At 38.1% G+C, this 16,276-nt stretch overlaps 1 protein-coding gene across 1 annotated transcript in view; it reads right to left on the bottom strand.

The window, feature by feature from the left end:
• Positions 1 to 249: 249 nt before the first annotated feature.
• LOC140237065 (uncharacterized) overlaps positions 250 to 16,276 on the bottom strand; it is a 65,021-nt gene continuing 48,994 nt past the window's right edge. The window contains exons 28-40 of the mRNA XM_072317004.1: positions 14,498 to 14,616; positions 13,978 to 14,206; positions 12,834 to 12,958; positions 11,645 to 11,791; positions 9,570 to 9,755; positions 8,751 to 8,903; positions 7,770 to 8,036; positions 7,178 to 7,387; positions 6,130 to 6,239; positions 5,033 to 5,310; positions 4,620 to 4,686; positions 3,132 to 3,549; positions 250 to 285 (exon numbers count right to left, since the gene is read on the bottom strand). Coding sequence (XP_072173105.1) covers positions 250 to 285; positions 3,132 to 3,549; positions 4,620 to 4,686; positions 5,033 to 5,310; positions 6,130 to 6,239; positions 7,178 to 7,387; positions 7,770 to 8,036; positions 8,751 to 8,903; positions 9,570 to 9,755; positions 11,645 to 11,791; positions 12,834 to 12,958; positions 13,978 to 14,206; positions 14,498 to 14,616 — 2,345 coding nt within the window. The remainder of the gene's footprint in view (positions 286 to 3,131; positions 3,550 to 4,619; positions 4,687 to 5,032; positions 5,311 to 6,129; positions 6,240 to 7,177; positions 7,388 to 7,769; positions 8,037 to 8,750; positions 8,904 to 9,569; positions 9,756 to 11,644; positions 11,792 to 12,833; positions 12,959 to 13,977; positions 14,207 to 14,497; positions 14,617 to 16,276) is intronic.

The raw sequence follows: 16,276 nt of genomic DNA, 5'->3' as shown, positions 1-16,276 counted from the left end.
AAGTTCGAGGTTCCCTCTGGATTTTGGACCTTTGACTTAATGTCATATGTCGTCACATTATGTTTTATCTGCACATGTCATTCAATATGATAATAATCCCCATCCCCCCCCCCCCACACACACACACAAACACACACAATTCCAAACAATTCTTGAAAGTACATGTAGAAAGAACTACCTCCGAATGAATACAAATATGGGGTACAACGATGCGGGGAACTAATTTCAAGGCAAAAACACGGAATACACTCACGTGTTGTCTTCAATGTCTTCATTAATGTCGATCTTACGAATAATGAAGACAAGAGTAGTGAGTTAATACGTCTTACAGAGTCATACGGCTTAGACCAGTTGATAAAAACAGCAACAAGAATTACTAAAACAACCTCAACGCTAATTGACCATATATATACGAATATTTCGTCGTGTTGTATTCAGTCAGGATGTATTGAGGCTGGTATAACAGACCACCTTCCAGTTTATGCTTTATTTGACAATTTTGGGTTTAAACCCACTAAAAAGGTAATGAGACGTCTACGAAATTTCCGGAATTATTCAAAGGATTTTTTTTTTTTTGTGACGATTTATCAACTGTGCAATGGAAAGCAATTTATGAATGTACTGATCCTGATGAAGCTTATGAATTATTTTATACTATATTCCTGGAGGTCTGCAATAAACATGAACCAGTTCAACAGATATCTTTTAATTCAAAGAAAAGGTCAAATCCATGGATAACAAAATCTATTTAAAAATCCATACAAAAAAAAAACATGATTCATATTCAAAACTATCACGTCTGGGTTTGATGCAGCACATGTTGACAACTTTAAAAAATATAGAAACACATTGACTTCAGCAATTAGAACAGCTAAAAAGCAATGTTTTTTTTTTTTAAACGTAGGTGAAAATTTAGCAAGTAAAATTCAGATTAATAATGACAACTTTGCAAATTATCTCGGTCCGTATCAACAAGAAACATTCTTTTTCTTGCCAGTTGTAGGTTCAGATGTAAACGAAATGATTTGTACTCTTAATCAGTCTAAAGCAAGCGGGTATGATGACTTACCTGTTAGAATGTTAGTGGTTGCAAAGGAATTCATCATTGAACCTTTAGCATTTATTCTAAATTTATCATTTTCGAGAGGTATTTTTCCGAATAAGCTCAAAATAGCTAGGGTAGTGCAAATTTTTAAGAAAGGAGATAAACGTAATCCAGGTAATCATAGCCCAATTTCGATTTTACCGATAATAAGTAAATTATTTGAAAAGTTAATAAATGTTGTAGATTTTTTGGAAAAATATGAAATTTTATATAAACATCAATATGGATTCAGGCATGGATACAGTACAAAACTTTCACTTATAAATCTAATTAATCAAATTACAAATAGTACTGATGAAGGGCGGTCAACGATCGGAGTTTTTATTGATTTTGCAAAAGCTTTTGATACGATAAATCATACAATTCTTCTTAAAAAGCTTGAACATTACGGAATCCGAGGTTTAGCTTTACAATGGTTTAGGAAGACAGGCAACAATTTGTATGTTATAATGACTTCAAATAAATTGATCTCGTGTGGTGTTCCTCAAGGATCTGTTTTGGGTCCAACACTTTTTCTCATCTATATTAATGATTTGCCCAATTCAACTTCATATTTTAATTTAAGATTATTTGCCGATGATTCTAATCTTTTCCATACTTTCAATACAAATGAGCACAATATAAACTCAGCAGATGTTAGTAAGAATATAAAAGATGTGATTGCATGGTGTAACTCAAACAAGCTAACAGTTGATATTAATAAATCTAAGTATATGGTTTTCAAAAGCAGCGTAGAAAAATTGAAATATTTGGTCAATTGTCAATTAACGAATCCGTTTTAGAGTCAGTTGATTCAATATCTTTTCTCGGAATCTACATTGATGAAAACTTAAATTGGAAGAAACACATCAATAATATATGCTCTGTTTTAAGCAAAAAAAAAAAGGACTTTTGTACAGAATACGACACTTCGTCTCTAAACAAATGCTGTTAGTGTTATACAATGCTTTTATTCTACCCCACATAATCTACGGATTGGAGGTTTGGGGCGGAACAAACAAAACTTTCTTAAATCCTACTCTAATTTTACGAAAGAGAATGTCGAGAGTGATAAAATTCCAGAGTTTCAGGCATCACTCAGCACCTTTATTGTATGAACTAAAATTACTGGATGTATTTATGGAATATAGATAATTAATTGGAATATTTGTCTATGATCTATTCATTGATAACTTACCTCATAAAGCATCGTATTATTTTTCTCATATTGACCATACATACGAAACAAGAAACAAAGAAATGTGCAATTTTAAACTAAAAACTGTCAGAACAGAATTAGGGAAGCGATCAATAGCATATTCAGGTGTTAAAATATGGAACAATCTTTCAACTGATTAACGTTATACATCCTCTCGTAAAAATTTTTGTAAAGTCTTCAAGAAGAATTTATAGGAAGAATACACATAATTGGAATAAATTTGTTTATTTTGTAATCCACAAAGCAAAAAACTTCAATTCTAGTATAAGTAATGTAAGTACACTTGTTTATAATGTAAATAATTTTCTTGTTGAATTTATATATTCTTCTTCTATATTCAAGGGCCAACGTCCACTAGCGTTGCTATTTGTTGGACCCTTTTACCAAATTTGTAAATATGTTTGTACTTTCATATTCATATTGTTGATAAGTTTGATTCTATACCTTCATGTCTTGTATTCCTGTTAATTGTAGTATTATTATTATTATTATTGTCTTCTCAATGATTGTATAAATTATCTGTGATTGTAAACTTGTAAACTTGAACTTAAATTTGGTAATGAAAATCATTCATTCATTCATTATTTTCTGTCTTCCAGGAGAACCGACCTACTAAACAAAAACGTTATCTGATTCTTTGTCGTTTCCTTTGTCGTGCGTAAAAATGGGATTGTTATACCATTGTAACTCACTTCCGCTAATTGACTGTGTCATCCCGTCAATATGACTAGACTCAGAGAGAGTACTGTCTCTATATTTGCGATCATTTTTGTGAGTTTTGAAAAGGCCAGTTGTAAGAGAAGAGCTCAAGGCAGAGACCGTGCTGACTTTGCGTGATCCGGAACTACTTCCGTCTACGGAAGCTTCCCTGCCAATGCCGCAATCCAATCCCCACTGTTTGCGCACTACCGGCTTGCGCACGCAGTAGAGTAGGAAGATGAACAGGCCCTGGAAAGAGTTGAACACGATGAACAGGGTTTGGACGACGTCACTGATACCGTCGATCAGAAGAAGGTATCCAGTTACCCAGGTGAGACCGAGCAGAACCAAAATGGTGATTGCGTTCTGAACGCGTTCGATGGTTTCGCGACGCTCAGCCTGCTTGTCTTTCTTGACCTTTCCGCCCACCTTAGCGGAGAGCGCCAACTGGCGGATGACCAGGATGAAGATGATGACGTTGATTAGTAAGATGACCGCCACTGGGATGAGAAGTCCGCCGACTTGCGACCACAGGTCTGGAAAGCAACTGTACGACAAGTAGAGGCATATTCCACAACGGTATGTTTTCAAGCCACAAATAGAGAAATATTTCCGAGACGATTTTTCTAAATTATCAGCAAAATTTAGCCTGTGTGTTCGCAAATGCTTGCGCAACAGCTATACTTGACGCAAACGAAGCAAATATATAGATATGCCTATATATAGTTTGCACTTAAAGACATAATTTACCATTTGCAGATGAAAAAAAAAAACAGCATTGGTGCTTTTAAATAGTTCTAAAATGTGGGTTAGGGATAGAAACAACCACTGTAAAAATTTGAATCGGTAGAATCGATGTTAAGTATTTTTTTTTAAATATACAAAATGTGAACAATAGTTATAGTAAAAATGTTTACAGACTAAACCGTCTACAGTTACAGTTCATTGAAAAGAAATACAGATATCTCCAATTATTTTAGGCTTTATCGTGAAAATCTTATGCGATAGGATGTTTCGCGGTAGAACAGACATACACATATGCATTCAATGTCATATCTGAATTTTTTCTTTAAAAAATCACTGTTCCCAAAGGTAAACAGGACCTTTAACTAAGACACCTTTCAGATGGAGATTGTATCTGCTATAAGCGAGGTATCAAAGAAAAGCATTTAAGTCCAATGAAATATGACAAGGTTGGGAGTATTTTGTCTCTTCTTTTCACTGGCAGGAGGATTTCTATATTGTCTCTCTCACATTCCTTACCTCCAACTTTCACTGGAATAGGATAGCAGTCCGCTTGTGTCATTTATAATATTTACCTACAACTGCAAAAATACATCGATGAAATGGGTCCAATTTAAAGAAAAATGTATAAGGTCATACCTGCGTCCTTGAAGGCCACATAGTATCAGTGACGATTTTTTTGTTATTTTTGTGATGTATTGATGATTTCTTGTTCTCGTTTTCCATCATACGTGCCTTCTGTATCGATGTCATGGAATGTTGATTACGGAGTCATAAAGCGTTTTTATTACTTTAATATAAGGAATACTCGGACCAATGATCATGACACAATAAAGCAAAACAAGAAAATCTTAACATCATTTGTATACTTACACTGTATGCCTGGTATATTTGTCTCTTGCAATGGCCCCATTTATAATAACTCCCAAAGCTGGGATCCCTGTGTAAATGTGATGGACAGGAAAATTATAAGAGAAATGCGAATGCAATAAGGAAATGAAAACCATGACAGCGTGAAATCACGAGGAACACATTCGTTGCTTTTTTTTTCTGCCAACATTCTTTAAGGTTTTTCTCCAACCGACAAACTTCTCCAACATGTCCAACCGACAAACTAACAGTCAATTCTGAATAGAATTTTGATGAAATCGTGTACTTAACTTACGGCCTACACTGAAGTAAAAATAACGTCAAGGAAACTTTGATGTGCTAACCATTATGATATTGCCTACATATCAAGCAAAATTCTAATTTGTATCATAATTATAATTCTGCTGTAGCCCTACCCCATGCTGCAAGAGCCGCCTTCTGCAGGAAATTCGGCACGTAGGTGTTGAAGACTTGGACAAGGATAAGGTACGTGTTGTAACCCTCAACGCCCATCCAAGCAATGGATGACAACAGGAAGAATTGGACCAGTCCGGCTAGGACGCCACAAGCGACAGGATTTGCCCTGCTCTGTTCCAAGTCTAGCGAGCTCATAATGAGGTAAGTGACGTAAAGGCCAATCAAGGTGCCACACAGGCACATGAACACACGATGGGACTGCCTTTCTCTAAGCTTCCTAGGAATGAAAGAAACAAAAGCGTTTCAAAAATAAAGGTTTTAGCTTATGAAACTGCAGTGGAATGTAGCTATCTAACCATAAATAGAAGAAAAGGGAAAGCATGCAGGTTCTACGGAAAAGGGTTACATGTAGACACTAAATATGAAGACACTTATGACCAGCCAAAATATCCCATAATTCGAAAACTCCATTTGTTGACCAATAAACTAAAATTTATTGCCGAAAAACTTAATTTGCCGCAGAAACACATTTTCGATTTTTTTTTTTTTTTTTTTTGAGAGAGAGAGAAACGCTGTATCTCGAGCGAAAAGTAAGTTTATCCATAAACTTTGTTTGTCGATAAGTTTTTCGAGTTAATCACCTGCGGGATTTTTGGATTATGGTATGGCAAGCCAAATGTCCAATGAATCGATAAGCTTGGTTTATTGACGTATGAACTTTGTTTTTGTTTTTTGTTTTTTTTTTGTTTGCTTAAAACTAACGATCAATAAACTAGTGAGTTGAAAAACTACATTTATCAAGCAATAACACTAGATAAACTTGGTTCATTACCGGGGAAAAATCGAGTTTATGTGACATTTTGGGTTGCCATATACTCTGCAAAATAATGTGAAAATGGCTGCAAAAACAAAAATTCATAAGTCTTCTGAGGTTTACGCCTTTACAACCTCTTGTCTAAACCTGATCACAATCGAAATAAAATCGCTCTCCTAAATTTGACTTCAGCCCGATATTAAAAAAGGGTTATTGAGTGATATTAGTGGTACGCTTGGAAGAAAATGCCTTATTTGTTCATTGCTCGTAGTTGATTCTTACTTGTTGCAGAGATACGTAGCCAGGGCTGCGACCAGACATACGATGGACACTACGCTGCCAATGTAACTCAGTGCGCGAAGTGCTGAGTGCCCAGACGACTCTCGAGTGTCCTAGGATTTTAAGAACCAAACAGTGAAATTCAGATGATTAAATATCCTCATCTGGTGATACCAGAACAATCTAAGCACTCATAGTTATATCGATATATCCCAAAATATCAATAAGGCTAGATAAAATATAAATCCCTGTCTCTTTTATTGTCTCAACCTTCTCATAGACGGTATCAAAGCACTCGGCTTGCTTCACATATGGCTTTTGAGATGTTCCATTCCAGATATGAGGCATCATTCCGAACTTTAAGCTGTGTATATGTATCTCTGCTTGTGTGTGTGTGTGTGTGTGCGTGTAGGTGTGTGAATGTGCTGGAAAAAAAAAAGTGAAGCTTATTTCTATGCTTGATCAGGCCCGTAACTAGGATTCTTATAGGAAGATTCGGAATCAGAAAAAGTGGACCTTTTTAGTTCAAGTTTATGGTCAGTTCCGTTATTTTACACATTGCGCATGTTGCGGGTGCATATATATATATATATATATATATATATATAATATGACGGAGGAAGAAGGGCTGCTGCCAGAGGTTGCAGTAGTTCACTTTCCCTTTGATTAGTTCACTTTCCCTTTGATTGCTCCAAAACTTTCGACCCTCTTACAGGTCTTTTTCACTCCACAGACAACACATACAGCAGGTACACACAGTGAAACAAACCCTTGAAATAGACCTGTAGCAGGGTCGAAAGCTTGGAAGCAATAAAAGGCAAAGTGAACTACTGCAACGTCTGCCACCAGCCCTTCTTCCTCCGTCACAACTATACTTAAAATGCGGCACCCATCACATCCGAAGCTGAGCCCACTTCACGTTTTATATATATATATATATATATATATATATATATATGTTTTTGTTTTTTTTTTCTGGTGCCACTTCCGGTTGCCCCCCTCCCTTGGTAGTTACGGGCCAGCGAGATTACGTCTCATCCTTTTAACTAACCATCAAAACTGCGAAATTTGTGAGATGGTTGCAGGAACAGGTGTGGAACTCCGGTTTGCTCAAATTTCCGCGATCAATCGAGGGTTCTGCAGATGGGCCCTGGGTCACAGTGTCAAAATCTGTTGTCTGTTGTACATACTCACAGCCTCTGGATGACCAGTCACTGATGGTGAAGTTCCAAAACACGCAGGTTTGGTTCTCGTAGTCCGGCTTCAGTCAGAATCAAATAGAAATAATTTCACGGCACTTTAATTATATTCAATAAATTTCAATTCACCTTAATTTGTTTCTTTTTTCCCCACAGAGTGTGAAATCGGGAAATTAACGATGATATTGGGTGTACATTCTTTGATTGCAATATAAATTAAAGAACAAGCGCTTCATATTCTGAATTAATGTATACAGAGTTTCAAACAAATTTAGCATAACAAAGATGTAGGCCTATTTACAATGGTTTACGTTCCGAGAAAAACAAAAACAATGGTCCATCAAAACGTAATGCTTGTATATTATTCTGTACATCTTAAATAGTCTATCCCAGAACTTGGTCAAGTAGTGTTCAAATTACCGAAGAATTAATGTGCTTTCTTACCTCCAGAGCGGTGAATGTTAAATTTATGGGCTGGGCAATGTTCTCTAACTTGACATCGCCGACACTCAATGAAATCACGGGCGTATTCGCAGTACGATTCACCGTGGCGTTTTGCTCGCTGAAGGCGACTATCGAATTGGAAATGAACAGCCGGGGGGTAGAGAACACATTCATGATTATCTTGATGTTTTCTCCGCTAGAATTGCCTTGACTGGTATTAGATGAAGAAGAGGCTGCAATACTCGAAATTGCCGGAGGGAGGGCCACCTATAAACAGAACAATAAAAGTGCATAATTTATCAAGGGAGTTATAATAGCATGTTCCTTACTTTTGAACGTATGAATGGTCTTCCGTGCTACTTGCTGCACCATCTTAGCTATCATCCACGAATTTCCCTATCGACAAAAAGAACACAAAAAAGATGAATATGCACCCACTTGGGTATAACATAGCGTAGCTCAATGAAGATCTCAATCCTTTGCTGTATGACATCTTGGCGAATAAAGCAATACATGTGCAGCAGACATGTAGACTGAGGAATAAAGCTGAGTGAACATGAGGGAATAATATTAAAACGTCTGACATCATACATCTAGACCAGAATCTTTTGCAGCAGGGGGAGGGCAGTAGGGGCAGATGTTCATTGAGAAATTTTCAGAATTTTCTGTGGGATAAATATAACACAAGATTGTCTTCACTAATAGAAATTGTACTATGAATAAAAAGAAAGGAGGTACATTTTGTAATACGTTGCCCCCTACCCCTATACCAAGCAACAACAACAAAAAAGGACAATCAAACTACTCTCCGTACAACGTACCTTGCGTCCTTCCGCATAACTGCAGAGAATTATACTGCACATATTCATACAGTCATTATCAACTTTGGTACCTTATTGTGTTTTAATCTCTTTAGTGAAAAACTGATGTGCCTTGTTCTCCTTATCACCACTATAATTTGCCTACGTCTAGTGACGTCACCTGCGCAATCAAGTCTTCGATCTCTTCAAAGTCATCTCCACCGCCAGCTGTAGTGTTCAAGGTGATCCGAGACTGGCTGTAATCTGCAGCACTGTCTCCTGTCACTGTCAAAACAGCGCCCTCTTGCAAAGTTTCGGCTCGAACAGAAGCGACCTGGAGACACACATACATTATGTACACAAGCAGGTAAACAATAATTCAACAAAAACAATATGATAGATGTACAGCCAACATCTACTACAAGGTAGATGACGTAATATGTACAAACTACTCACTCCATTTATGTTTTGATGACTTTGACTCAATGGCTAAAAAGAAAAAAAAAAACGGCGAATAATTCATAACTTATGAACTGACTGTCTGACTTTCCTCAAATTTTCAAGAAGTGTTTTACCAATCTCTCTGCTTTCGCTAATCAACATAGGTTTAGCTTACTTGTCCCGGAAACATTGCTTCAATACTCAGTGACATAAATATTATTTTTGTAATGTTAAACGGTTAAACCACTTGAGCAGTATTATGATGAGCTGTAGTCTCCATAATCAGTATGAAACACACGACAATAAACAGATTACATATTTGGTACGGTCCCTTTTCGTACCTAACGATTTATATTTTCTGTTATTCATGTACATGTACTATGTTTTGAAGTACGTTTATGTCATTTTTACTTCATGATGCATGGACAAGAGGAAATAAGTAAAATGAAATGAATTTTTTATCATTATTATGATTATCATATTATCATTATGAAATGAAACATTTGTGTATCTCTGCGTGTGTGGATCTAGAGGTGTGTGTATTATTTTGTTAAAATACCTGAACTACGACATTCTCCTCTGCAACGTTGAGGGCTTCTCCGTCTTCAACTTCCGTGTTCCTCAGCTGCTGTTCGAAGGCGGTGACGATGTCGGAGATGGCGTGGTTGTCTTCTTCTGCGCTCTCTAGCTGAGAGCTTTCCACGGCGGCGATGTTGCTGACAATTCTTACCACTTCCCTGGTCACCTTGGTGTCATTTTGATTGGAAAGAGAGAGAAAAATGACTTTTTGAGCATTTCGCTGATTACCCACGTAAACTTGTGACGTGGTGACGCCATATTATGCCCCAGTCACATATAAACACGGATGCTCAAGGATCTACACGGTGATCCGGGGAAATCCGGGAACGTCCTGGGAGATCCGGGGAGATCCGGGATTCTGGTATGACTGTACACACGGTATCAACACGGCAGCTACACGGATAATGCCCCAGTCACATAGACATCCCGGATCATCCCGGACCACCCCGGATCTGATCCGGGGAGAGATCCGTGTTGACGCCGGGAGGCCAACACGGCAACTTTTGGAGGTCAAAAACATCCGGCGTCATCCGGGGATTGCCGTGTTGGCAGAGCAATCCGGGGTGGTCCGTGTGGCTGCCGTGTAGATGCCGTGTTGATCCGTGTAGCTGCCGTGTTTGTCCGTGTAGACGCCGCGCTCTTCCGGCCTTCCGTGTGTACAGTCATACCTAAATCCCGGATCTCCCCGGAAGTCCCCGGATTTCCTCGGATCACCGTGTAGATCCTTGAGCATCCGTGTTTATATGTGACTGGGGCATTAGGCCGGAAGAGCGCGGCGTCTACACGGACAAACACGGCATCTACACGGATCAACACGGCAGCCACGGATCAACACGGCATCTACACGGCAGCCACATGGACCACCCCGGATTGCTCTGCTGGGCGGGGCGGGGGGGGGGGGGGGGGGGGGGAGGAGGGGCAGTTTCCTGCACCTTTAACATTATTACAAGAACTAAGTACTGTGCACATTTATGAAAAAAAAATAATGTGGCATGGTAGAATCATGAATTTGGATACATATTTACTTTATTTTAGAAAGTTTCACCTTAGAACGTCATGAATTTGAAAAGTTTTCATAAGAGTTTAGGATCATCATCATCGGTGGAGATTTTGGATATATTAGTTATTACTGCGTGTGCCATTTAAGTTTATAGCGTACATCGAGACGTTCGAGAAATTTAGCACAGGTGATGCAATATTCTCGTAACACATAAATCAGATATTTCATTAGATTAATTTTGAATCTAGCTTTGTCAGGACATATTTGTCGGGGAGAATTATATTTTGTTTTGAGCATATTGTACCCGCATTGGCCAATGTTGCAATCACATTAACTATCGAGAATTCATTCATACGTCAGCTCAGCAATTGCTGAAATGAAGTGAAAATCTAAAAGAATGTACCTATTTTGCCAGCCCGCCTCTCTAGACTTTCTCAGTCGTCAATACTTCAATATAAAATACGTCAATACAAAAAAGATAGTGCTCGTTCTGTCTTATACACAACATTTCACGTTATGCTTTGATTTCGTGTGATATAACACCTATAGATACAATCTTGTCATTTGATTGGTTGTTTGCTATTGATCATTCATCCCACTTTACTGTTACGTCATCATTCGTGCAATTTTTGCTCCATTTACCGTGCAATCTTGGATCCATACCATTTGCTCCATTGAAAGAACGCCGAGAGCCCGGTACACTTACGCATGTAAGACGCTTGCGTTTGCAGTGTTCATGCGAGACAGCGCAAAGCGCTCAGCTCAGTGAGCACTCTCTCGATCTCATTAAGATCCAGCACATTCTCTTTTGTTTCTAAATTCATAAAACATCAAATGACAAGGATAATTATATTGTAGGTGTTATATAAAACAAATAATACATGTTTTTCATTCGTACAATGGACAGAATATTTCATTCGGTGAAAGATTAAATTATTAATCCATTCAACTCGGCTCACCTCGTTGAATGGATCATTTTCATCTTTCACCTCATGAAATATTCTGTCCATTGCACTCATAAACATTCATTGTTGGTATTTATTGTAATTCCATACCTGAGGTTCTCCAGTATTCAAGTTAGCGATGACGGCGGTGATATTTGCGACCACCGCCACATCCTTGGCTGTGATTGTGCTCGAATCAGCTGTTACAATGGCCACGTGACTGCTCACTTCATCGGCTGTGTCTTCAGTGACACCGTCCTGGAGTTAAATGAATAAATCTTCCTTTAAGTCACAGAATGGAAATTTGAAGCTTAGGCGAATTTAACCCATGAAATTATTTTTTTTAGTATTCATGTCACAATAAAACTCTTAAGAAAATGGCAACAATATAACGATGGTGGCGATAATAGGCACCTACTAAGAATGATGACAATGATCCCTAATCGTAACGATGTCATATCTTAATCCTTTCCGTACGGAAACCTGGTGGCCTGCGTATTAAATCTATAGGCATTTCAGAATTCAGTATGGAATTGGTTAATAGCACACGTCGGCACCTTTCATATCGTATAATGATTAAGGAGGGAATCATATTTATTAGAAAAAATTAAAAAATGTTTTTTTGTGTTTTCAAGTTGTTGACGATTAATCGATATGACATCTGCTGTATTGGGAAATGGAGGCCTAACTGTACGTTAAATGAAGACTTCAATAGTCATCACGGGGACATTATATATGCACCGCGTATATGCCTTTAAAAATCAGTATCTCCCGATATAGAGATTATGCGACATAAGCGCAGGGCTTCCTTACACATAAAAGGTGTTCAGTCAATGTGCAGACAATATGACCTCGATGCACTGACACTTTTGTGCAAATAGCTTTAGAATTATATAGTATACTCATTGAATGTTTTCTTCTATTTCACAAGAACATACAAAGACAGTATGAGGAGTGGTCAGCAACAGAACTACACTTCAATGCAAAGCTGTTAGAAGGTGCGAAAAAAACTCACGATGAATATTTCATGTATAAAAAAAAAAATGAATGGTAGTGGTTTGCAAAACCCACGGTTATTAACCTTTCAGGCTGTGCGTTTCTTCTTTCCCTGCTGGAAAGAACGCGGTGTTTCATAGTGTGAGAAACACAGTGTGAACACAGTGTGAGAAGCACAGTGTGAATGTGAATACAGTGTGAAATCTCTTCACACTGTTAAATTCGAGCATTGTAACAGTGTGAACACAATGTGTCATCAATTCACAGGGGAAGGTATAGGTGGCCTAGTTTAATAGTCAGATACTACCTGTTGGATTTCCGTCAGAACTTCTGTAACATTCCTGACGTCTCCACAGTTGTCGGACGGCTTCCATGTCGCCTGAGAAATTTTGTCTCCGGTGCAGACAGCTGTAGCTATTGGCTGGTCGGCTGAAATAACGGATCCATTCGAGTAATTTTGGTAATGAAATGCAATCAAAGTTTAAATTTATTCCAGATAACTTACAGATTCCTAGTACTCGTCGTTTTTCACTGAAAACAATATTTCATTAATTTCCCGTGCATATACAACAAGCAACAGAGTTATCTACGCCAGTGGTTCACAAAGAAAGCCAATCATGGGCGGTAAGGTTTTGGCAAAATATGATGACCGCAAGTTACAGGCCAAAGTGTTAGAAATGAGAAACTGGCTAAATGATCCGACTGACTGATTAAAGTATAACAAGAGAATATATAAACACAACAGATAATCTAGGAAAAATAGAGATAGATTGCTTAATGTTACTGTCATGAGGCATCATTGTTTATGTTTGTCACTCACGCCAAAAAATCGAATCGATTAGAGGCTTCGTGGCAGCTTGAATGATTTTGTCCTCGTCTGTCAGTGACAGTTTGACTTGTCAGTATTAAGATAATAATTCATACCATTGGTTGTGTAGAATGGGCACGTTTCGTTGGATGACGTCATAAAGCCAAGCTCTCCTTGTGGGAAGGACGCATCTCCGTATTCCGAAGTCCAGGTTAAAGGGTAACAAATCACTGCATTTCAAAACACATGTGTTCAATCAAAATGCAATTCTAGATATTTGAGCTACATCATAGGAAAAACAAGAAATAAACTATTCTAATATTACAGTGACAATAATTATGACACATATGTGTATTAATAAATAAAATTTATAACTTTTTCCAACGTATTACAGAAACATAGAAACCTTTTCAGTGCTAAGACTTCATAATCCCCATATTGTGCAATCATAACTTCTCGAACTATCTATGGAATCTCTTGGTAAGCCTTTAGGTTTCAGGTGGACAAAAGTGACTAATTCATCGCTGCTAACCATGGCTCGAACCCAAGAGTTTAACTTACAGGAATTACCAAGAATACAATTAGCGAAATGGGCAATGGACAATAAGTAAAATACTAGAAGATGACTATCTATACTCACCCGTACTTGTAACCGTCACTCGTGATGCATCGAAGAGACCGTCGGAGGACTGGGCGATTTCCATAAGAGCACTGCTGACTTGCCGCTGGAGCTCTGTGGCTGACATGCCGTCATCGCTGCTGGCGTAAATCACCAAGTCGGCTACGACACTGCCTGGTCGCAGACTAGAGACGACCACGGAGGGCGAAGTGTTGTCGAAATCGTCACTGTTCACGAGGCCGTTTATCACCTGAACAACGCAAAAGAATGTAATGTTTTGTGTAATCGATGGTGGCAACCATAGGTTACGCGGGTATTTTCCTAAGAGAGTATGATATTCTATCATCGCATGTTTTATCTTACTGTTGACATAGCATAAAAGTCTGCGAGAGCGTCATCATTGTGAGAAACCATGAGGTACACGCAGTAGTTCACGGTAAGTCTCTCTTTCACTTTTTTTTCTTCATATCTAAGTATTAATGTCATATTCAAGTACAAATTTCACTTTTTCATTGTAGTAAAGACAGTTATTGTCACTTACAAAGTCGCTAATGAACTGGCTGTGATTCATGTAGGTGTCGGAAGATTGGTCGGAGAGGTCTTGAGGGCGCCCTACTTGTTGGTTGAACACTAGATTGTTGACGGCCACGTTGGATAGGTCTTGGGGGAAAAGAGAGAAATGTATCTCTTCTTTGGCAAAACATAGTAGAATGCATTTGAAGACATATCCTCATTTATCATTTCTTCCCCTTACGAACACGTTTTACAAAAACCGGTAACAATAACAAGATTCAAAGTAGAATATTCCACTCATAACGAATAGTAGTTAACAGCGAAAGTACGACACAGGTCTACGATTATAATCACTGCATCGACAGCTGGAAACAAAGGACAGTGAGTGCTCCTCTCATTGTTACTATCAATGTGACTGTGACGTCACTTCTGTCCATGTTCCGTTTTACTTTTCCCAAAAGGAGCATACTTAACGCAGATTGATTTTTGATCTTCAACAATTTGATAATTACTCGGATATGTTTGTACACATGGATACCGAATTGATGACAATACATTGCGTGCCCTATTCCACAATAAGCATTGCAGAGATAACAAATGGGTGTCATACATCACAAGAATTAGAAGACGAAGAGACGATGAGGAGGGGTAGGGAGAAGAACAAGGAGGCGAAGGGAAAAATCCCGAAGAGGACACGTTTACAGGTAGTACGGTGTAGTCTCATACTGCTTTGTGCTCAACACCGTACACTGCAAAAAGTCCGGTGTTAGATAGTGAACACCGAGCTGGTGTTACATTTTCGGTGCTCATTTATGGTGTTAAATTAACACCTCCGGGTGTCATTTCCAAATATAAAACTGTTTTTTGAAGAGTTTCTTAGTAACTGCACTTCTTGTTGATTTTTAATTTAAACAAGACGATCAAGAATTTTACATTAAAATACTAGATTTTTGAAAAAATGAGAAAATAAATTTACACCACAGTAACACCAGCTGGTGTGGTCTCTTATTGAAGCTGGACGGGTGTTAAACCATTGATATTAACACCAACAAATATCAAATCAACACCATGTGGTGTCATTTTTTAATTAACGCCAGTACAGTGTCAAAATAATACCAGGTACAGTGTCAAATTGACACCACGAAGTGTCAGGTGGACTCTTTTCAACACCATCACAGTGCATTTTCATGACCTGTGGGTGTGGTCCTATATTGAAGTTTGATCGGTGTTAGATTTAACACCCATGGCGTTAAGTCTAACACAGATGTTTTTACAGTGTAATAAAGATTAGAAAAAAAAACTATGAAACTTGATGTGCTATTGTCTGTTGATGTCTTTTTTTTAATACTTTCGAAAAAATCAAATCAATCTTAACATTAAATTGATATTGATCAGTGTTTTAGTGGTAGTAGCCATGACAAAAGAAACCATGGATTTATAAATACATGATTGAACAACTCAACTCTGAATAATTATTACACTGATCGATTCAGTTGCTTATTCATGTTGATGAATTTGTCAATCTGGTGTAATGAAGAAAAAAAAAAAACTCGACGGAAAATTTTCATCAAGCTGAATAATTACGCAGTACCCGCTGCATGCTATGAAGATTAGAACCAGCATTGGCTTTTGGCTGCCGGGCGGAAGCTCAACGGTCTGTTCGATGATGCAGGTGGTTGTAGGTTCGAATCCTGCTCGATTATGTATGGCCATGATTTCTTTTGTCATAGCTACTACAAAAACACTTATGAACCAATGCTTATTTACGTCGATGTAGGGCAATTTGTCAATCAGTTGCAATAAAAAC

Source organism: Diadema setosum, chromosome 13 (assembly GCF_964275005.1).
Source record: "Diadema setosum chromosome 13, eeDiaSeto1, whole genome shotgun sequence".
NCBI classification, from domain to species: Eukaryota; Metazoa; Echinodermata; class Echinoidea; order Diadematoida; family Diadematidae; genus Diadema; species Diadema setosum.
Note: the sequence above shows the minus strand (reverse complement) of the source record. Positions and strands in the feature narration are given on the sequence as shown.